Source organism: Eriocheir sinensis, chromosome 13, assembly GCF_024679095.1.
Source record: "Eriocheir sinensis breed Jianghai 21 chromosome 13, ASM2467909v1, whole genome shotgun sequence".
Lineage (NCBI taxonomy): Eukaryota > Metazoa > Arthropoda > Malacostraca > Decapoda > Varunidae > Eriocheir > Eriocheir sinensis.
Genome location: NC_066521.1, coordinates 5,830,233 through 5,852,658, shown reverse-complemented (window position 1 = coordinate 5,852,658; position 22,426 = coordinate 5,830,233). Strand labels below are relative to the sequence as shown.

The 22,426-nt window shown below is 43.2% G+C and overlaps 1 protein-coding gene across 2 annotated transcripts in view; it reads left to right on the top strand.

The window, feature by feature from the left end:
• LOC126997915 (transcription initiation protein SPT3 homolog) overlaps positions 1-22,420 on the top strand; it is a 41,433-nt gene extending 19,013 nt beyond the window's left edge. The window contains exons 6-8 of one of the 2 annotated variants that reach the window (XM_050859135.1): positions 2,546-2,674; positions 11,096-11,260; positions 21,488-22,420. In XM_050859135.1, the coding sequence (XP_050715092.1) occupies positions 2,546-2,674; positions 11,096-11,260; positions 21,488-21,658 (465 nt within the window). In that variant the 3' untranslated portion in view covers positions 21,659-22,420. The remainder of the gene's footprint in view (positions 1-2,545; positions 2,675-11,095; positions 11,261-21,487) is intronic. The other variant, XM_050859136.1, reaches the window with a different exon arrangement.
• Positions 22,421-22,426: the final 6 nt, after the last annotated feature.

Genomic DNA, 22,426 nt, shown 5'->3' with positions numbered 1-22,426 from the left:
ACGTAGACAAGTGACAGGACCTTCAAGTTGGAGCGAGGAATAAGAAGTTCGAATACGAAATGCGCGGCGTTAAACTCAAAAGCGTTCAATGCGTCAAAGACTTGGGGGTCAAAATCGCGTCAAACCTCAAATTCTCACAGCAATGCATCGATGCAGCAAATAGCGAACAGAATGTTGGGCTTCATTAAAAGAAACTTTGTATTCAAGAATAAAGATGTAATACTCCGCTCTACAACAGTTTAGTCAGACCCCACTTGGAATATGCGGTACAGTTTTGGTCCCCCACCATGCAAAGGATATTGCTAAATTAGAAGGTGTTCAGCGTCAAGCAACGAAATGATCCCTTCCTTGCGCAACAAATCCTACGAAGAAAGGCTTTCTATCCTTAACATGTTCTCTCTGAGAAACGTCGCCTCGAGGAAAATTAATCGAATGTTTTAAAATACTTAATGGTTTCACGAATGTAGACAGATCAACATTGTTTATGATCGATGACAGTCTGCGCACGAGGAACAATGGCGTAAAACTCAGATGTAGACAAGTAAATTCAGATTGCACCAAATTTTTCTTCACCAACGTTGTAGTGCGAGAATGGAATAAGCTTCCACCATCAGTGGTCCAGTGTAACACGATTGACTCCTTCAAAAATAAGCTCGACCGTCACTTCCTTCAACTTAATATCAACTAGAGTAGAAATGCAACGTTTTGGAGTCTTCTGATTAATGTAAAATCACTTAGGTTTAAGGACAGACCACCAAGTCTGGACCATGGGGTCTGTGTGGTCTGATTTTCTATGTAAATCTATGTAAATCTCTCTCTTTTTTATTTATTTTTTTATTTACACTATTACACAATATAGGAGTGCTACATAATCAATTAAGTACAGATAGCACTATAGGCCAAAGGCAGCTTCATTACAGCCGCCTATCTTAAGGCCTGCCTTGTGTCTTTTCACCCACGTTGACCTGCCATTAGCCACTGGTGCGCACACTCCTTGAAGCCTTGCAGAGTCACGCCCTCAAGGTTCTGCTGCGAGGCAAGGAGAGTGTTCCACAAGCCGACGTAGGTGTACAGGAACTGCCGCTGGTAGTGCCATGTCCTGCTGCGGGGCTGGAGCAGTTGTTCAGGGGCAGACACTACTGCCCTAGTGGTGACCAGGTTCCGGACCCCTGGGAAGGGGGGCGATAACAGCCAATACACAGAACACTGTTTGAGTTTTTGTCTCTTATTTTCAACACTAATATTTCTATTTCCCTGGACATGGGCTGGGGTGGCTCTACTACCTGCACGTTCAATGTGTCCTTGTAGCAGGAGGCCACGCCCCCGCCCTGGGTGGAGCGGTCTTTCCTCACCCAGGGGGAATACCCATTCACCCGAGCGTAATTGGCCGGCACACTATTGTCTAGAAAGGTCTCACACACGAACACCACATCCACTCGCTGTTTTAAAACACTGTGGGTTAGTTTCCCGATGTTGGTGTGGAACCCCCTGAGGTCGGCCGACACAATTTTAAGCTCACTAAGCACTGTACTGTGGACCCAGCGGCGAGTACCGGTAGGCGGCGCCATGGTGAGCTGGGTGCGTGGGTGGCAAGACTCACAGGTAGGGCGGGTACACAGGTAGCTGTGGAGGCCCAATCAGCTGTTGCTGAACACTGGAGTGGTGTGGCTGTGGGTTCCTGGCAACACTCCTGAGGGCAAACAGTGTTTCCTGGCTGCTCTGCCAGACTGCCTGAATAAGTTCCTGCTGCCTCCGGTCAGCAAGTCTCACGCTGCAGGTAGAGGCGGTGTGCGCCTGGCAGTAATCCTCTCTCTCTCTCTCTCTCTCTCTCTCTCTCTCTCTCTTCTCTCTCTCTCTCTCTCTCTCTCTCTCTCTCTCTCTCTCTCTCTCTCTCTCTCTCTCTCCTCTCTCTCTCTCTATCTCTCTCCTCTCTCTCTCTCTCTCTCTCTCTCTCTCTCTCTCTCTCTCTCTCTCTCTCTCTCTCTCTCTCTCTCTCTCTCTCTCTCTCTCTCTCTCTCTCTCTCTCTCTCTCTCTCTCTCTCTCTCTCTCTCTCTCTCTCTCTCTCTCTCTCTCTCTCTCTCTCTCTCTCTCTCTCTCTCTCTCTCTCTCTCTCTCTCTCTCTCTCTCTCTCTCTCTCTCTCTCTCTCTCTCTCTCTCTCTCTCTCTCTCTCTCTCTCTCTCTCTCTCTCTCTCTCTCTCTCTCTCTCTCTCTCTCTCTCTCTCTCTCTCTCTCTCTCTCTCTCTCTCTCTCTCTCTCTCTCTCTCTCTCTCTCTCTCTCTCTCTCTCTCTCTCTCTCTCTCTCTCTCTCTCTCTCTCTCTCTCTCTCTCTCTCTCTCTCTCTCTCTCTCTCTCTCTCTCTCTCACTCTCTCTCTCTCTCTCTCTCTCTCTCTCTCTCTCTCTCTCTCTCTCTCTCTCTCTCTCTCTCTCTCTCTCTCTCATTATAATGATTAACATATCATCCATTATTTTCTCCATTGTAAAATCTACCGCCATTCTTTGAAGGCCACCATGACTCACTTCCCTTTACCTTTCTCTGGCTCAGGGGATGTCCTTTCAGAGGTACAAGGAATACTGTGAGGCCAGGCGAGCATCCTTCTGCCCCCGCCTCAGGGTCAACAAGTTCAGGGATTGGCTACTGGGCGAGGAGAACAGTGACGTCAAGCTCACCCAGGTGTGTTTCCTTCTTTATTTGGTGTGTGTGTGTGTGTGTGTGTGTGTGTGTGTGTGTGTTTGCCAGTCATGATCGAGGGGAAGGTAGCTTATGGAAGTAAAGTGTTTGTTTTTGTACTCTTTACTGGTGAGAGTATATTTGCTAACAGTCACGTCATCTATGTTAGGAAATATTTTTATAGGATGAAGAAAGATGCATTTGAGTTTCACAGTCATTTCCTTGTTTCTTCCTCACATCTAAACATTTTATACTTTTTTTCCTCACATCCAGCCCATTTACCATCTATACCATCTCTATACCGGTTATCTACCATATACTACCAATTTTTCAGCTTGTTTTGCCTATATAGTCTGTTTACTTTTGTTTCCCATATTCAACCAGCTTATTATATTTTTTCTCACTTCCTGCCTGTTTATTTTTTTTCTCTTGTTTATTTATTGGTTCATCGTTTTTTGTTCATATCTGGCCAGTTCTCAATTTATTCATGTCCAGCCTGGTTATTATTTTCTCCTTCACATTCAGTCAGTTCATTTTCAGTTATTGTTGTCTTCCTTATGTAACGGTCCAAATGTGCACTCTTCTCATATCATCACAATCATCACCATTGTTTGCTTTTATCATCATCACCATCATTTCCTCATATCATCACCATTGTTTTCGTTTATCACCTTCACCATCATTTCCTCATTGTAATGATCCAAATGTGTAATGAGTGAGTGAGTATGGAATGCAAGTGAGTGACTGATTATATATTACAGTCAACAAACGAGCAAGTGAGCTGATGTGTGGACGGGTGAACGAGTGTGTGTGATAAGTAGAGATTATTGGCGTGAATGAGGGTGTGAATGGATGAAAGACTGTTCTGAAATCCCTCATCTCCAGTCTCGAACCCTAGAATGATTATTAGTTAGCTAGCGATAGATTATCTAGTTGTAATGCAGAGAGGGAGTCACATGAAGAGGGGGAGGAGCTTAGCGAGGAGCAAAGGCGAGCAGGCAAGGGCAGGGAGAAGCAGGGGCCAGTGAGGAGACGAGCACCACTACAGCGCGGAGGGCAGCCAGGGAGGAGACAGAAACCCTGAGATACAGGCAGACAGTGAGAGGCAGAGAGCGAGACCGACGAGCGGTGAAGGACGCACGTTAAGAGGTTGGCGTGACCGTCCATCACAGCCCTGTGAACACCACCGCAAGCACGGCAGAGGCGAGGCAAAGCACAGCAAAGCACAGCAAGGCGAGGCGAAACAAAAGCACGGCAGAAGCAGCCTCTTCAACAATACCTTAAACCAGCCTTGCCGTCGTAAACCACCCAACCACGGCCTCTTCAACCATGCCTCGTCAACAACGCTGCTACAGTTACCGGCCCTGGCAGTCTCCACCCTCCCGCCGGCGCCTCAATCGCCCCAGTGCCCTCCTCCATCCTGCACCAGTCAGCACTTCAAGGGTCGTCAACACAGATAAGCATTCAAATGTTCCCCAATCTCCCTGATAGATAGTTAGTTAGGTTCAGTAATATGTATGTATTCATTTAAAATTGTCACTCCACTAACCTCCCAGGAGCTGTAACTATTCATACATAAGAAAAGTGATTAAGTTACTGTAAGTGCTATAATTTCAAGCCTGTCAACCTGCCATTTGGGCATTACTGAACACACACACCCACACCCACACACGCACGTTATCACCACTTCCCCCTTGACTAAACATTGTCTCAGAGTGGTTCACACAGGAATCCACCCACCTTCCATCATTACCACACTAAAACCCAGAACGAGTGTTCACTTGTCCTGAGGCTTGTCTCAACATCATTGACAACCGCTCGGAAATAGCCAGACGACCACCCCGCTACCACATTACCATCTAAACAGTGGCCGTCAGAAGGAATGTAGCGTTGGCTTGAAAAAAAAAAGACGTTACACTTATATTCAGCCAGTTTGTTGTTTTCACCTTCTCCTCCAGTTAGTTCATAGTTTCCCTCATTTATACCCAGCCAGTTTCATATTTTCCCTTCCTCACTTCCAGTCTGTTCATTGTTTTCTTCCTTATACCCAGCCAGTTAATTATTCTTCCTCCCTCACATCCAGGTAGGTCATTATTTTTTCCTTATTCCCAGTCACTTTATTATTTTGCCTTCCTCACATCCAATCATTTCATTATTTTCCTCTTTTATATCCATCCAGTTTATTGTTTTCCCTTCCTCACGTCCAGTCAAATTATTGTTTTCTTCCTTATGTCCAGCCAGTTAATTTTACGTCAGTAAATCACTTCTCTGCTAACATCCACTTTCCCATGAGATAACACCGCGCTGCCTCACACCAACAGTTGCTTAGTTGCTTTCACGCCGACCAGACGCACGCTCCGACACAGGGAATCAAGATTTGGCTGCCTTCTTCCGTTATCCATTCTGGAGCAGAAAGGCTTTGCCACAGTCTGTTATCCGTTTAGGAGCAGATTGCCCCTTCACCCATGATCCGTGTAGGAGCGGTTTAGTGCCCGTTTTGGTGCACTTGGGGGAGTTTACGACTCTCAGACTGTGCCAGCTGTACCACCACTGCTAACCTGCCACCATCATGTCTGATGTCCTGGAAGGACCTCTCAGCAAACACCTATCAGGCACAGAGGACAAATCCATCCATGGAAGGCATGTAAGAAAGGGTTCATCGCATAGAAGGGATTTGTCCGGGTCCAGTAGCAGCTCTTCCCAACTGGAATGTTCTAGACGGGTACATAAGAGTACCCGGGGTCACGGCTCAGACAATGAAGGCGAGTGTGATCCTCCACCCACTCGTTCTTTACCCTCTACTTCCCTTGATGAGGTTAATTCTCCACCCTGGGCCATGGTAATGGAAGCTTTGGCTGAGTTATGGGGTGATATGAAGAAATTGAAGGAGGAGAGAAGCTTGGCTCCCGGCGGCGCCGCGACGTCAACACTGCACATTTCTTTTGGGAGAGTGTAAACAGCCGCCCCACAGAGATGATTGGATCCGACTCAATCGCTGGCTTTTCTGGTTTTCAAGTGGCTCAAGGGCACATGCTTTAGCCCCGGTTGAATGTAACACACAAGTTTTAGATGCACTGAAAACCGATGCCAAGAAGGCTGATTTCCATATGAAAGAAGTCAGTAAGGACATAATAAAAGCTGCCACAATAATCACTAAGTCACTTACGGTGCTGGACAAGGTTGCCCAAGAAGGACAATCAGATGTGGCTCATGAAGTTGGCATGCTCAATGGTGCTCTAGCATTACTTCAAAATGCTAACCATAGGAACAACTTGACACATCGGTTCATCATTTAGCGCGAGATCAATCAGAAATATGCTCAGATAAGGTGTGAATGACTAGACTCCTGTTTGGTGATGATGTTTCTCAATCTGCCAAGCACATCGAGGAGTCTTGAGAAATTGAAAAACAAGATCACAACGAAGAAACCGTTTCAAACATGGAAATTCGGTGCAGGATAAATCAGAGGCTATTCTGGGAAACCCCCCTACAGAGGATTTTCGTCTAGGTTCCACCCCTATGGACAGCGGACATATGGACACGGGAGTAACCACCGGCAACCTTTCTCACTGCAGGGTTCAGAGGCAAAAACTCCCCGGGGCCGGGAACACATCAATCCCAGGCAATAACTGTGGTGAGTCATAAATTTGAAGGTGACAGACTTCAAAATTTTGTGCATGAGTGGCATAAAATCACCAATGATCCTATTATTTTGGATATGGTTGCACATTGCCACGATGACGATGATGATGATGCACACGATGACGCGTTTCGCGTCATCAAGGGTAAAAGGTCCTGGCGCACGATGATGCAAAATGCGTCATAAAAGTTTTAAAAATTGATTAAAAATGACGTTTTCGGTGAAAGTGCATCAAATTTGGGAGTGTCATTTGTTGGGATAAGTTTCTTAATGGTAACATATGGCAACCTTTCTAAGGGGCGTGCAGATGAGGAGCGTCAACTCTGTAGATTATTTAGAAAAAAATACAGTTTTCTTTGTGTAACTCGGGAACTAATAGGCGTAAGAGGATTTTGAGGATACCATAAGAATCCTCACTACATTCCGCTTAGAAACATATGTTAGGCTAAAAAAGTTGGCCCACAAAATTTTGACCTAGCGAGTGGGGAAAAGTTGATACTTGAAGCAAGTTTGTATTGTTTATTTTTCTCTATTTTTATTTGTGCATGTTCTAGTACAAGTCTTTATGAAGCCATTGATACCAAATTTATTGGGGTATGATATATCTGTGAGCGTAAAATACGTCCGGGAATGTAGAGTATCGCGGAGGCTTCTTATGGTATCCTCAAAATCCTCTTACGCCTCTTAGTTCCCGAGTTACACAAAGAAAACTGTATTTTTTTCTAAATAATCTACAGAGTGAGTATAACAGAAACTTATTGGAAACTTATGGTGCGCGAGAGGGTTAATGTGGATGATGTCAGTCACTTATTTTCTGAGGGAAGTGAATTTGTTTTTAGTGAGGAGGAAAAGGGCATTATTTCTCAGGAAATTGAAAAGCTGTTAGATCTTAAAGTTATCAAGGGAATACACAAACAGGAGGAACAAATTATATCCCCAATTTTTCTGTGGAGAAAAAAGGAACGAGGTTTTAGAATGATCATTAACCTGGAGAAATTAAACAAGCACATTAATTACAAACATTTCAAAATATAAAACTTCGAACAGGCAATTCGGCTTATTAACAAAGGTGATTACATGGCCTCAGTTGATCGTAGGCATGCATACTACTCTGTCATAATAGCTGAGGAGCAACAAAAGTTTCTTTGCTTTAAATGGCAAGGAAAAAATGTATCAGTTCACCTGTCTTCCTAATGGGGTCGCAGAAGGGTGACATCTATTCACCAAACTAATGAAACTCTTTTGCTACGCTGAGAGAGATGGGATACACCATCACAGTTTCATTGATGACACACTTATATCCCAGAGCTCATTAGAAGGATGCTATGAGAGCATACATTCAACAGTGGAGATTTTAAGGAAAATGGGTTTCTGTATTAATGACAAGTCTGTCTTAGTATCCACAAAACGTTTGGAATATTTGGGGAACGTTATTGATTCAGAGATAATGACAGTTACATTACCTGAACGGAGGAAAGAGAAAATAGTTCAAAGCTTCAAACAATTACATTATAGTAATAGAGACAAAATCAGGAATGTGGCCAAAGTAATTGGACTTTTGGTCACTGCAATTCCAGCTGTAGAAATGGGGAAACTGCATTATAGAAAGTTAAAAATGGCTAAAATTTCAGGATTAAAGGAAGAAAAAGGTAACTGACAAATGGATGACTATCACATATGAAATTAAAACATCTGGTTTGGTGGATAAATCACATTGCAGTGCAAGACTGACAAATTTTGAGGACAGGTACGGAAATAGACCTGTATACTGATGCTTCAAATTTAGGTTGGGGTGATTACCTAAGTCATCAACAAATTAATGGAAGATGGTCAATAAAAGAAAAAGAATTCCACATCAATTTAAAAGAACTCAAAGCCATCTCACTGACAGTGAAGTCATTTGCACATCAGCTCAGAGGGAAACACATTAAGATGTTTTGTGGACCATTATGCAGTCTCCCTCTTACAGAACTAACATTAAAACTAGCGATGCTAATGACCCTCACAGAAGCAGCCTGAGTGCAAACATTACGTTTATTAATGCTAAAGAACATTAGCATTGGCATGGACTCTATTTGTGTTTGGCTAGTGGGCAACATTAAACAATTTAGGCCAAAATTCAATGTGCAGTTTATGAAGTTTAAAGCATACGCTAAAGATAGAAGATTGTCTGTGTGTGAAACATTGAAAATGTACATTGAAAAGACTAAACACTTAAGAAGTGATGTGGATCGTGAGAACAAGAACATACTCATTATTATTTTTGTATTTATTTATATTTTTTACAGCGCAGAGAGCAACTCAAGGGCAACAAAAAGATGTAAAAAAAAAGTCCGCTAACTGTTGCTCTCATACAGCGATAAGTATAGGGTGGCCAAAAGAGAGGTCAATTTCAGATGGAGAGGTGTCTTGATACATTCTTCTTGAAAGAGGTCAAGTCATAGGCAGGAGGAAATACAGACGAATGAAGGCTGTTTCAGAGTTTACCAGTGAAGGGGATGAAAGAATGGAGATGTTGGTTAACTCTTGCATAAGGGGTTTGGACAGTATAGGGATGAGCATGAGCAGAAAGTTGTGTGCAGCAGGGCTGCGAGAGGGGGGGGAGGCGTGCAGTTAGCAAGTTCAGAAGAGCAGTCAGCATGAAAATATCAATAGAAGATAGAAAGAGATGCAACATAGCGGCGGAATTTAAGAGGTGGAAGGCTGTCAGTAAGAGGAGAGCTGATGAGACGAGGAGCTCCATTCTGTCCAGAAGAGCTGTGTGAGTGGAGCCCCCCCACATGTGAGATGCATACTCCATACAGGGGCAGACAAGGACCTTATAATTATATGGAAAGCATCTGTGCAGGGGAGAAGAACTGGCGAAGACGATACAGAACGCCCAACCTCGAGGAAGCTGATTTAGTGAGAGAGGAGATATGAAGTTTCCAGTTGAGATTTTGAGCTAAGGATAGACCGAGGATATTTTGTGTTGCAGAAGGTAACAGCTGAGTGTTGTTGAAGAATAGGGGATAGATGTTTGAAAGATTGTGTCAAGTTGATAGGTGCAGAAATTGGGTTTTTGAGGCATTGAAGGACACAAGGTTCCTTTTACCCCAATCAGAAATAATAGCAAAGTCTGAGGTTAAACATTCTGCAGCCTCCAGTCTGGAGTCTTATAATTCTTGTTGAGAGGGTCTTCTGTTGAAAGAAGTTGAATAATGCAGAGTGGAATCATCAGCGTATGAGTGGATAGTACAGTTTGTTATGGAAAGAAGATCATTAATGAATAACAGGAAGAGAGTGGGTGATAGAACAGAGCCCTGTGGAACACCACTGTTGATAGGTTTAAGGGAAGAACAGTGACCGTTTACCACAGCAGAGATAAAATGGCCAGAAAGGAAACTGGAGATTAAGGAACAGAGAGAAGGATAGAATCTGAAAGAGGGCAATTTAGAAAGCAGAGTTGTGCCAGACTCTACTGAAAGCTTTCGATATGTTTAGCGCAACTGAGAAAGTTTCACTGAAACGGCTAAGAGAGGATGACCAAGAGTCAGTTAAGAGAGCAAGAAGATCGCCAGTAGAACGCCCCTTGTGAAACCCATACTAGCGATCAGATAGAAGGTCAGAAGTGGAAAGGTGCTTTTGAATATTCCGGTTAAGGATTGATTCAAAAGCTTTAGATAGACAGGAAAGTAAAGCTATAGGGCAGTAGTTTGAGGGATTGGAACGGTCACCCTTCTTAGGCACAGGCTGTATGAAGGCGTACTTCCAGCGGTTATAAAGCCACACAAAGCTGTAACAATAGATACTATTGCAAGATGGCTTACAATTATGCTTTTAAAGTCAAAGAATATATCAGGAGTGGACACAGGAAAGTGCTCAGCTGGCAGTGTTTGGTCAGCTGCAGCGTCAAAGCCCAAGGCTGTGCCGATAACACCCATCATGGCAAAGGCCAGGTGGTCAAGGGAGACCACTTTTGCCAAGCATTACGACAAGGAGGTAGCTCAGGAACTTGACACACTCCAAGAAGCTGCACTAGAATAGTGAGCTTTCTTTTGGCAAACTGCTAAATTTTGTAAATTTCCTACAGTGCAGGGGATTTTGGCTCATAGTTGTGTTTTTTCACCAAATTCACATATACGTAAATAATTTCAAAGTGTCAAAGTACGACACCCACATGGATGCAAGACCTCGTGGGAAAGTGGACTTTAGCAGAGAAGTGATTTGCTGAAGTAAAATTGATGAAGTACATGAGACTTACTGCAGGTCAGTTGAAGTGTGCTTTGAATTTTATGAAGCAAATCACCTCAGCTAGAAGGGACTTTCTCATACCATTCACTCCCTCCATATGCTATGCAGTCACATGGATAAAACAATTCAAATGGTAGGAAATGATACACTACTTGTCATGTGGGTGACTGTACATTTTAAAAGTCTGGTGGTGTGAGGCAGCGCGGTGGATCTCATGTGAAAGCTCTCTTCTAGCAGAGTATTGATTTGCTTCATAAAATTCGAAGGTCACTTCAACTGACCTGCGGTAAGTCTCATGTACTTCATCAATTATAATAATTCTTCCTCCCTCACATCCAGTTAGTTCATTATTTTCCTCCTTATACCCAGACAGTTTATTATTTTGTCTCCCTCACATCCAGTCACTTAATTTTTTTCCTTATATCCATTCAATTTGTTTGCAATTTGATTGCAACATTCATTCCAGTATGTTCATTAAGTTCTTCATACATAATTGGGTCATTGTTTTCTGATGTCTATACAGTTTTTCATCTTTTTTTCTTCATGCACAGCTGGTTCTGGAGATGTTGAATCGCCTGGCATACGAGACAGTGGCACAGATAGTTGACCTGGCCTTGCTTGTCAAGAGGGATGCCAATGGACACAATTCGGACCTGTCTCGTTTCCGCACCCCAACAGCCTTCAACCCTGACTACCCTTGTGTTTTTATCCACCAAGTGAGGCTGCTGATTTTGTGTGTGTGTCAGTGTGTGTGTGTTTGTGTGTGTGTGTGTGTGTGTGTGTGTGTGTGTGTGTGTAATTCACCACGGCCTGATCACGTGTTGGACTCATAATCGCCGGAAGGTACCCTCCTGACATGAGCAAGTGCTCTTTATCGTCGATCTATGGGTACTGCCAGGACCTCACACACCACACACCCCATCCCCCTTGCTCAAGGGGAGACAGTAACCACTCCTAGTCAACGGAAAGAATCCGGCCTGAGCGGGCTCAAACCAGGGTGTCAGACCGTAAAGCCTGGCAGCGCAGCGCTCTAACCAGTTGCACCATGGGAGGTGTGTGTGTATTTACCTATTTGTAGTCGTCAGGGCCCGAGCTAAAGCCCGAATCCCACACAACACAAATCAAGCTGAATGCCGCCCGAATGACAATGACTTGCACTTTCTTCCCGAGTCAAGGTGATGCCCTAGATAATCGCCCGCCACAGATAGCCGCACGATCAATGCACGACCATTGGTCGATAGCTGCTCGATAGTTGCCCAAATCACACAAATATCGCCCGATGAAACGTGTAAATTTCCTGCTGATTCTGGCAATTTATTCGAATGTTACATGAATTTCACACGACTGCCACACAAGCACCGCCCGATAAGTACGATAAAAGTCCGATTGAGGTCGAATGTCGGACAATAACAGGACGAAATACGACGATAATAGGAGGAATCCAACCGATCGTTGCACGAATTAGACGAATGTTCCTCAACACACTCGACCATACCCCAACTTACACGACCTAGAAATCCACCCTATAAATAGTGGTGACGCCCCTGGATGCCTCACAAAACATCCTAGCGTCCCACAGTTGACACTTACGCACCTCACATCTAAGATGGAGCATCCAAGGAGCGACGAGTACTACACCGAGCAACTATACTTGAACATGCTTAACATCTACAACCTGAAAATACAACTTTACTCCTCCGTGACCCTGCTATTGAAGAAGACCAAGAAGAAGAAGCGAACAATGAGATAACGCAGGTGGATCGTGAGGGACTGGTTATTTGAGAGACCCACCTATGGCCACTACCACCAACTCCTCCAGAAGCTGCAGGCAGGGTGGATTGGTTTAAACCATGGTTTTTTTTTATATTTCTTAATAAACCCAATGTTTTTTTTTTTTCTCAATATCGGTCATTATATTTTAAACTTTGAATGTGGTTCATGGAATTTCAGGTATTCCGGGTAATATATCATTAGTTTAGTGTCATATGATATTTATTTTATAAGACTTCAAACATTGTAATATTCAACAAAGGAGAATTTTATTAATATTTTAGGCTTTTAGCAAAGAAATGACTTGCTGCAAATTAGTTTCCATTGAGAAAATGTATGATATTTGAAATAAAATATTAGTCCTTTCCAAAAAATAAACATATAAATAAATAAATAAATAAATCTCTTAAGTTTCTCAGTACTAGAAAATAATAAAATTGTCTCTTCTAAGTTCTTTCCTTAAAGTCTTGGTAGTTGGTATGAATCAAAGCCTGCTGAATAAAGTTGCCAAAATCACAGTTCTTACGGGTTTACTTGTAGTCATGATCATCATCATCTTCCATTTCTACATCTTTGTTCAGAACTTTATATAAGAAAATGAGCTTTGCTGCTTTTTCTACACCTAACTTATTTCTAATCTTTGAATGAACCTGTCCAAATCTAGAGAATATTCTCTCCACACTTGCACTGGATGCACTAGCGGTCAGCAAACCCTTCACAACCTGTAGTGCATCAGTAGAAACTTTTCCTGTCATTGATTCCCACCAAGAGTTAGGAATTAGATTCTTCAACACTGATTCTTTGAATAAATATGGTTTGTTGAAGGGTGCAGCAGGGTGCAGGGTCAAGAATGAGCTCTGGGGGGCAGCATGAGCCAGTAAAAATGGTGCCACTATAAACAATTGCCTGCGCCATAACGGGCTTGGGCCGTGGCGGGCGGCGGGGGGAGGCAGAAGCTGCAAAGTCAGGAAGACCAGGAGTTCAGGAGGACCGGAGTTCAATCCAGCCGCCGATTTTTCAGCGATTTTGGCCGCTACGAGTGGCTGTGCTAAGACCACCCACCTCTATCAACCCGGACTCTAGATTCCAAAGATGAGGATGAGCTCTGGAGGGAGAGCAGAGGCAAGGCATGATGCGCCTATAAACGCTTTACTATAAACACAGAGCTGGGCATGGGAGACCCAATACACCTACCGAAAGAAGCCTGACCGACACCATCAGGATCCACTCTGGAAGAGAAGAAGCTTACCAATAATAGGCTGCAAAAAAACCACCAGACCCATATGAATTAGCCTACTGGCGCAATTGGCCACATGCCACGTAAAAAAAAAAAAAGTTTATATATAGATATATATTAAAACAAAACAAAACAAAAAAACATTAAAACCAAAAAAAACATTTTCAAACTTTTTTTTTTTTTTTTTTTTTTTTTTTTTTTTCCCACCCTGGCTTCAGGCAACAGATGTGCAAACCTACAAATACTACCTGCGCATGGATGAACCACTCTTCAATGAGAACCTTGAACACATCGCCTCCCATATCATCAAGCAGGACACAAACTGGCGGAGGCCACTGGAACCTGGCCTGCGAATTGCAATTACACTTCGTTTCCTGGCCACAGGCAAGGCCTACAAAAGTATGGCCCTTAATTTTAGAGTCATGCCTAACACAATCTCCAAGCTTGTGCCAGAAACCTGTGAGGCCACCATCCAGGAGTTCCTGGATGAGGTGATCGTATGTCCATCAACACTGGAGGGGTGGAAGGTGATCGCAGAAGGATTTTCTAATACCTGGAATTTTCACCACACCAATGGGGCCCTTAATGGCAAGCACATTGCGCTTCAACCTACAGCAAACACAGGATCCTACTACTACAACCACAAGGGCTACCACTCCATCGTCCTGCTTGCACTTGTAGACTCGAAGGGGAAGTTCACATACGTGGATGTTAGAGCCAATGGATCCTGCTCCGATGCTGGAATATTCCAGGTGACCGATCTGAGGCAGGCGCTGGAGAACAATGCTGCAGGATTACCTGACGATGAGCCGTTACCCGGGGATGACCACCCAGTGCCCTACTTCATTGTGGGTGACGACGCCTTTCCGATGAGAGACTGGCTGCAAAAAACATACCCCCACAGAGGACTACAGAAGAAGGAGCGAAACTAAACCTATTGTCTCTCGAGGGCTAGGAGGGTTGTGGAGAACTCTTTCGGGATTCCATGTGATGGTGAAGTACTTTCTTCTTAATGACTGCCCTCTCCCTGCCTGCTCTGCAGGTGATAAAAGAGCAGTAATTAAAGCAACGAGGGACAACCAATTCAAAGTTGTTGGTAAGCATTTATTTTCAACTCATACGACATTCATATTCGATCGTGTGAATCTAATTAGCTATAAATCATCTAGTCCGAAAGTTCCCTGCGTTTGTTTACTTCGCCCGCGTGACACCGCATTCGACTAATTCTGGCAATGATCGGGCAAAGATCGTGCAATGATCGGGCAACAAACGTGTGATTCTGGCTACATTTGAGTGCGTCCAACATGGCCGATCATTGCCCGAATCACACGATTATTGCCCGATAATAACCCGAACGTTAGTCGAATGTCGCATGAATAAAATTCAACGTTTTTTTTTCCCCAAATGCCCCCGACATTCAGGAAAAATTTAGTGCATGCACTAAATTTTGCCGATGCATCGGCCAACTCTGCCGAACGCCCTGGTAGCCACCCGAGCGTCCCAGAATACCCAGAATGTGCTAGGAATGTTAACCCCAATGCCTCAAATTATTTTTTTTGCAAGTCATGCTCGATCGGGGCACGATCAGGGCCATTCGTGTTGTGTGGAATTCAGGCTTTAGCTCTAATAGTCCTGTCTCCATATCTACATTCATCCAGCCTTTCCTACATTTGATGGATACTGCTTGCCTCCACCACCTCTTCCTGCAAGCTGTTCCAGGTGTTAACACTTCTATGTGGAAAACTATACTATTTCAAGTCACTCAAACAGGTTCCTTTATTAAGTTTCTTTCCATGTCCTCTCAGCCCCTACGTTCTCACAGTAGAGAAGAAATCATCTCTATCCACCTCATCAAACTTATTTACCAACTTATACAGTGTGATCAGATCTCCTCTCTCCCTTCTTTGTTCCAGTGTCGTCTAGTCCATCTCCTTCAATCTGTCTTCATACGTCATATTCGAGAGTTCTGGGACCATTTTAGTTGCAATTCTCTGTATTCTTTCCAACTTTCTGATATCCTTTTTTTTGTGAGGTGACCATACAACTGCAGCATATTCAAGTTTTGGTCTTATCAATGTTATTATTTTCTTCATCATTTCCTTATCTATATAATGGAATAATACTGTAATATTTTGCATCATCCTGTAGGTTTCTCCAAATAACTTGTTTATATGCTTTTCTGGGGATAGTGTGTCTTGCATCATTACTCCCAAATCTTTTTCTTCATGTACCACCTTTAAGTTTTCTTCTCCCATCCTGTATGTTTTCCTCGGTCTTTTTTTACTTTTCCCCATTTCCATAACATGGCATTTGTTTGCATTAAATTTCATCTCCCTTAACTGGCTCCATTTATACACTCTATCCAGGTCTTTTTGCAGTTCTTCACACTCTTCCTCCATCTTCACTTTTATTATTAACCTTGTATCATCTTCAAAAAGACTCATATAACATTTTATACCCATCACCATATCATTATTATTGGTGCCAGAACTGAGCCCTGAGGAACTCCACTCACTTCTCTCCTCCAATTTGATTTCATCATCATCATTTCATCGATGCCTGCTCCTAGGAGCTCCCACCAGGGGATGGCCACGGCAGAAGAATTTCCAACTTTCTCTATCCAGACTCTCCCTCCTTGCCTGCTCAAAGTTTCTCAGAGATCTTTCCCCCCTCTCCCTAACGTACTCCTGCACCCTATCTCTCCATTTCACTGGAGGTCGTCCTCTAGCATTCCCTCCCTCTATCTCACTCACATACACCCTTCTGGTCATCTTACTCTCCTCCATTCGCTCCATGTGGCCAAACCACTTTAAAGTCTGTCGCTTCACTTCTTCCACCACTCCACACTTCTTCCCTTCACCCCTGTGACACATTCCAAAATGTTCATACATGCTTTCATTACTCATTCCATCCATTCTACTCACACCACAAGCACTCCTCAAACAACTCATTTCCATTGCCTGCACTCTAGACCTCTGACTTTCATTCCAGGCTCTTTCACTTGCTTATGTGAGGGTTGGTACTAGTATTGTATTTCTCAAATCCCTCTTTACCTCCAAGCTCACACTTCTGCCATTCATGATTTGTCCCAAAAACCCTACCACCTTTCTTCCTTGCAATGCCCTTTCTCTTATCTCTCCCTCCGTACCACCGTGCTTACACATAACTGATTCAAGGTACTTAAACTCATTGACCTCCTCCATTTCTTCACCATTCAAATTTATTTTGCATTCTTTTTCACATTCAATTCCCACTCTATATGGGCATACAAAATCTACAACCGCACTTCTACTTCACTCACAAACCATCACTTTACTTTTGTTGACATTTACTTACCAATTTGATTTTTCTAATCACCGTTCTCATTTCTCTTCCTGTTAAGTAGTACTTTATCCACTTCATGACCTTTCCGCCCATTCCTCCCCATTTCTGTAGTTTCCAGAGTAACCTTCTGTGCGGAACCTTGTTGAAAGCTTTTTTCAGATCTAGATATACGTACATAATCAGCCCATCCTTCTCTTTCTTGCACCACGTCTGTTGCTCTTGAGTAGAAACATAGTAAGTTGGTGACACACAATTTTCCTTTTAAAAATCCAAACTGTCCTTCTTTTATCATGTTTCCCTTTTCTAAATCTTCAGCCCATTGTTTTTATTATACTTTCACAGATCTTGCACATAACACTTGTTAAAGAGACTGGCCTATAATTTAATGGTTCAGTTTTATCTCCACTTTTACAAATTGGTACAATGTTCACTCTCTTCTACTCTAAGGGCACTTTTCCTATATTTATAGAGCATGTTATTATGCCATAAAGTGGTTCCAATAATTCATTTTTACCCTCTTAGCACTTGACCGGAGATTTCATCCAGTCCCATAGCTTTCCTTCCATGTAAAGATTACATAATTTAGCTTCTCTTCATTACAATTTTCGTACCCCCAGTCAAAGTCAGTCTCTTTCGTAAATACTTTATGAAAATTCTTATTTAACATTTCTGCAATTTCTTCGTCCTTTTCATAGAATACATTTTTTTCTTAGCCTTTCCACTCCTTCATTTCTTTTTAACTTTCCATTTATGAATTTATAAAACATTTTTGGTTCTTCTAAAACTAAAAACTATTTTTTTTTCAAATTTAGCTTCCTCTTCTCTCCTTATTTTCACATATTCATTTCTTTATTTTTATTTTGTCTCTGTTATTCATATTTGGTCTTTTCTTAAAATTCCGCCATGCCTTATTTCTGTTTCGTTTTGCTGTTTCACACCTCCATTCAAACCATGTTTTTTCTCCTTTAGTTTTTACTCTATAGTATGGAATATACAATAAACCCTCAGTTATCCAGGTGCACCGTATCCGACCTTGCCCGTATCCGGGAGTTTTAAAAAATATTAGATTTTTTCCCAAAAATAATAAAAAATTGTTGCGCGCCGCCTAAAGTTGTTCAAATTGCCCGCGCAATGCCTCTAAGCTCTGTCTGGGCGGCGTACCACACCCGTAAGGCGCGCCCCAGCTTGCACGTAGCAATGATACTGACGCCCTGCTGGTGCGAAGGTTCACAGGAAAGCTGTGTGCTTCGCAGTACAACTGGCACATAAACATCCTTGCCGAGTGCTGCAGACCATATTGAAGTGACGAGAGTCAAGGCATTGCAGGTTTAAATGGCGTGAGTGTCAAAGGACTGTTTAAATGAAACACACAGTGCAAACCCTAGCTTAAGCCTTGATGACTGCCTAAATCCAGACTGGACTAGGTGAGCAGGGCTCCGTCCCCGTGGAGAATGCGTGTGGGTCCGCTAGCACTCCTGCGGGCGTGAGGGCGGAATAAAAAATGCGGATAAGTACCGCCCTCGGTCCGACATGTGAAAGAAGGATTTTACCATGCTTACGGTAAGGCGAGTAAAGAGGCCCGCAGGGTTCGGGAGTCCCGTGGGCCAGCCTGCTGATCTGGAAGTGCGGGCTGGCCGTAAATCGTGGTTACTTCTTGTGGCTGGCCTCCCTGTGGTCCCGCTGGATGCACTGTGCAGGGGGTACCTGCCCCCGTGGCTCGCAAGGGCAACACAGTGTAACTAAACAGCCACAGATCACCACACAAGCGGATGCGCCAGGTTGTCATTGACTCCTTGGTTATCCTCCCCACTCACACTCAGAGTGGGGCGGCCTGGCATACTTGCCCGGTGTCTGTGGGCCTTCAGGCTCATTGCCGGGCTTAAAAGAGTAGCGCCCTAGGGTGCCTGCCCGCGCGTCCGTATAGAAGCCTACTTAGAGCACTTGATGCTCTTTGCCGGCCCGGACCGCTTCGGGTATCGCTCTGGTATGCCTTCTGATTGACCCGGGTGGTAAAGCCCGCGGTGGTCATAGCCACAAGGTTGCTAACGCAGCTACACAGCAATAAAGCCGTGGGCGCGCACCTAAGAAGAGCATAGAGCAATCGGCCGTCCAGTTTTGTAAAACTGGACCCATAAAAAGTTTCTTGTGGCAGTGCTGGGTCTGCTAGATAGCCTATGTGGTAAACACGATGGTGCAGACTTGGGCGGTTAAGCTACCACCAATACCTGGGCTTTTCTGAGTAGGGTCCAGGCCCCGCTGCTGTGATTGGCCAGGCAGGGGAACATTAGCTGCTGCCTGTGAACACGGGGCTAGGCACCCCAGCAATGGGTTAGCGGTTGAGGCTGTCACACCTTATTGCAGAATCCCAAGTAACAGATCCCCCCAAGGTACAGCAGGATTGCGATAAGCCAGGGAGAGATTGCCGCGAGTGCTAACTGTGATGACGTTGCTCGAACCCTTTTCTCAGCGCCCGGAGCACGTCAATCGCGCGCATTTCACTCCCTGGTCCAGACTGACTGCTACAAAGCCATGGGGCATACCATAGTATGAGTATGGACAGAAGCACCTATGCGGTAGGTGGTGGCCGAACTGGTAGCATACTGGGCCCACATTCACCGCGTGATGGACGACGCGGGTTCGAATCCCCACGCTACCACTCGGATTTTTCAGTCACCGCCGAGTGGCTTAAAACTACCCACATGCTGTCCTGAAGACCACCCATCAACCCGGACTCTAGAGGAAGCCGTCCAAGCGAATCAAGAACGAGTTCCGGGGGGCAGCATGAGCCAATGCAAGATGGCGCCACTACAAACACTCCCCTGCGCCAGAACGGGCTGGGCCGACCATCAGGCCCCACCTGGAAGAAGCCTTGGGCCGACCACCAGGCCCCACCAGGAAGATGCCTACCGGCGCAATAGGCAGCGACGTAAAAAAAAAAAAATAAATAAATAAATAAAAAAAGTACTCTGTCGTTGCCTCTATGGCAGGCCATGATCGAAAGTTGGGTTTTTGGGTCCATGGACTTAACCTACACCATATCCGGGTTTTTCCCAAATTCGGGTGCCCCCGTGGCTCTATTAACCCGGATACGAGAGGGTTTACTGTATATCTCTATTCCTCTTGTAAATATTTCTTGTGAATGTTAGTACTCCTCTTCATATCACTCCAGTCTACCCCAGCGAAAAAAGTCTTGAGTCCAACGTAATCTGCCTTTGCATAGTTTTTTCCTTTTTTCCTTATATGCCTCATCTCGATATTCATATCCTTCCTTAGTTTTCATCTCTAATAGCTCATGGTCGCTCTTTCCCAAGGGTGTGTGTGTGTAGGCATATTGTGCTGGTTAAGTCCATATTTTCTTAATCTTGAGGTGCACTAATTGTTGATGCAAACCTGTTAGTGATGGGGCAGAGATTATTTTTTATAGTGGTGCAGTAATCTTCATCTGTTTGCTTGGTCCTTGCTGCCCCCTGAAGTTTGGCTCATTGATTGATGGACAGTTTTGGGGGGATTTAGACCACTTACTTCTTTACTTATTCATATTTTTATAGTGATTTGACTTGAGTTTTGTATTCACATATTTTATAATTGTGTGCATTTTTCAATTTAATTTTGTTTGTTTAATTTTTCATGATTTTTTTTCTTTTACGATGTAGATCTGAGTAATTTTTAGTTTCAGAATTCATTGAATGTGTGATCACAAATTATTATACTTTTTTTACAAAAGTTGTTATTATTACTATTATTATTGTTGTTGTTGTAGGTTAATTGTTGGCAAAAAAAAAGAGTTGGTGCCAGAAAACTTTCCCTGCTTCTTTCCTATCATGGAAAAAAATAATTGTGTCAAAAGGAATCATAAACATGTTTTGCATTTGTTATAAGTAGAGCCAGGCTAAAAATGCAGACCTAAATGGTACAGGGGAGGATGGAAAGGAGGTGCAGCAAAGTTAACATTAAAGAAAAAAGTGCATTTAGGCTGTGCAGGAAACAATGGAGGCAGGACCCTCAAAATGAACAAAGATCAAGCCACTCCCCCAGTAACAAAGGAGATGAGAGGTAACTCTGTAATTTAACTTGATCATTCAAGTTTAGTATCTTCTTTCTGACATTCCTCTGTTCTGTTTATAATTGCAGCATGCTGCAGTCATTTTCGTACTAGTATTTGTTCAGCCCATGGTGTCTTCCTTACCCTAAAAGAACACATATATATATATATATATATATATATATATATATATATATATATATATATATATATATATATATATATATATATATATATATATATATATATATATATATATATATATATATATATATATATATATATATATATATATATATATATATATATATATATATATATATATATATATATATATATATATAGAGAGAGAGAGAGAGAGAGAGAGAGAGAGAGAGAGATGATCACCATGATTGATTTATTTGGTCAAAGAATCAAAGCCTACATACAAAAAAAAGTTCACGTAGAAGTCAAATCTCTAAATGTGATCTAATAAGTAAAAAAATATAGACTTTTTAAGAAGTATATTATAACACATATGTGTTGTTTCTACATTTGCTTATATTGATGTGTACCAATTTCCTTCCATAGAGTGGCTCCTTGCAGGAGATTGGCTCCGGAGATGAGCACTGCATAGGGATGGACCCAATAACCCCCCCAGAGGTGCGGGAGGCCATGCGGAGGTATTGGGGCAACTCCTCGGTCTTGGCACCCTTCTCCAAGATACGCTCGCCCATATCCACCAAGCTCCTTGCAGCATAACAGGAAGACAGTTACAGTTCATTGAGGACATGTTTGCCAATTTGTACTCACCCTTCCAAATATGTAGTATGTACTTATATTGTTGTGAAAGACCTGTCTGAAAAAAATAGCTGTCCTTAACCCTTTCATTGTGCTTGGTGAGGGAGGCGTCTATTCCTCTAGGCGCACTCGGGTAGCCCAACAGGGAGGGTGGGGGGGTCTATTTTAATCACTTTATCTCAAAAACTACTCATCACAGCTAAAAACAAAAACACCATTGGAAAGAGGAGGCCAAGATCTTTAAGATTCGGTTATGTAAGCCTCTCCTGTGAACGTAGAGGCACGTTCAAGGGGTGTTGCCTGTGAAGACGTACATTTGTACATGCGCGACGGTCAGCCATATTGAAGCAACTGAGTATATCTCTTGATGGGGTGCTGGCTGGTATTGTCAACTGCAAAATCTACAACAATTTGGTCAAAAAATCAGTCAGGTGGTAGGTGAAGTTATGCAAAAATGCCGCTATGTTGGACAACAACATCTACCAGTTACTCGTCCGTAGATTTTTCACATTTTTCCGCGCTAGGCTGATATGATTTTTCACCAGATTTAGTAGAAAATCATTGAATTGGCAATGCTGTGGGGTGAGAAATAGTGTTGGAACACTCATACGTGGCAAATTTGAGTGCGACTGGCACTCGCAGCAAGCATTTAGCACCACTAACAAGTTACGCTGCGAGTATTTAGCAACAAAAGGCTTAAGATTGATTAAATATTGTAAAAAAAAAAAA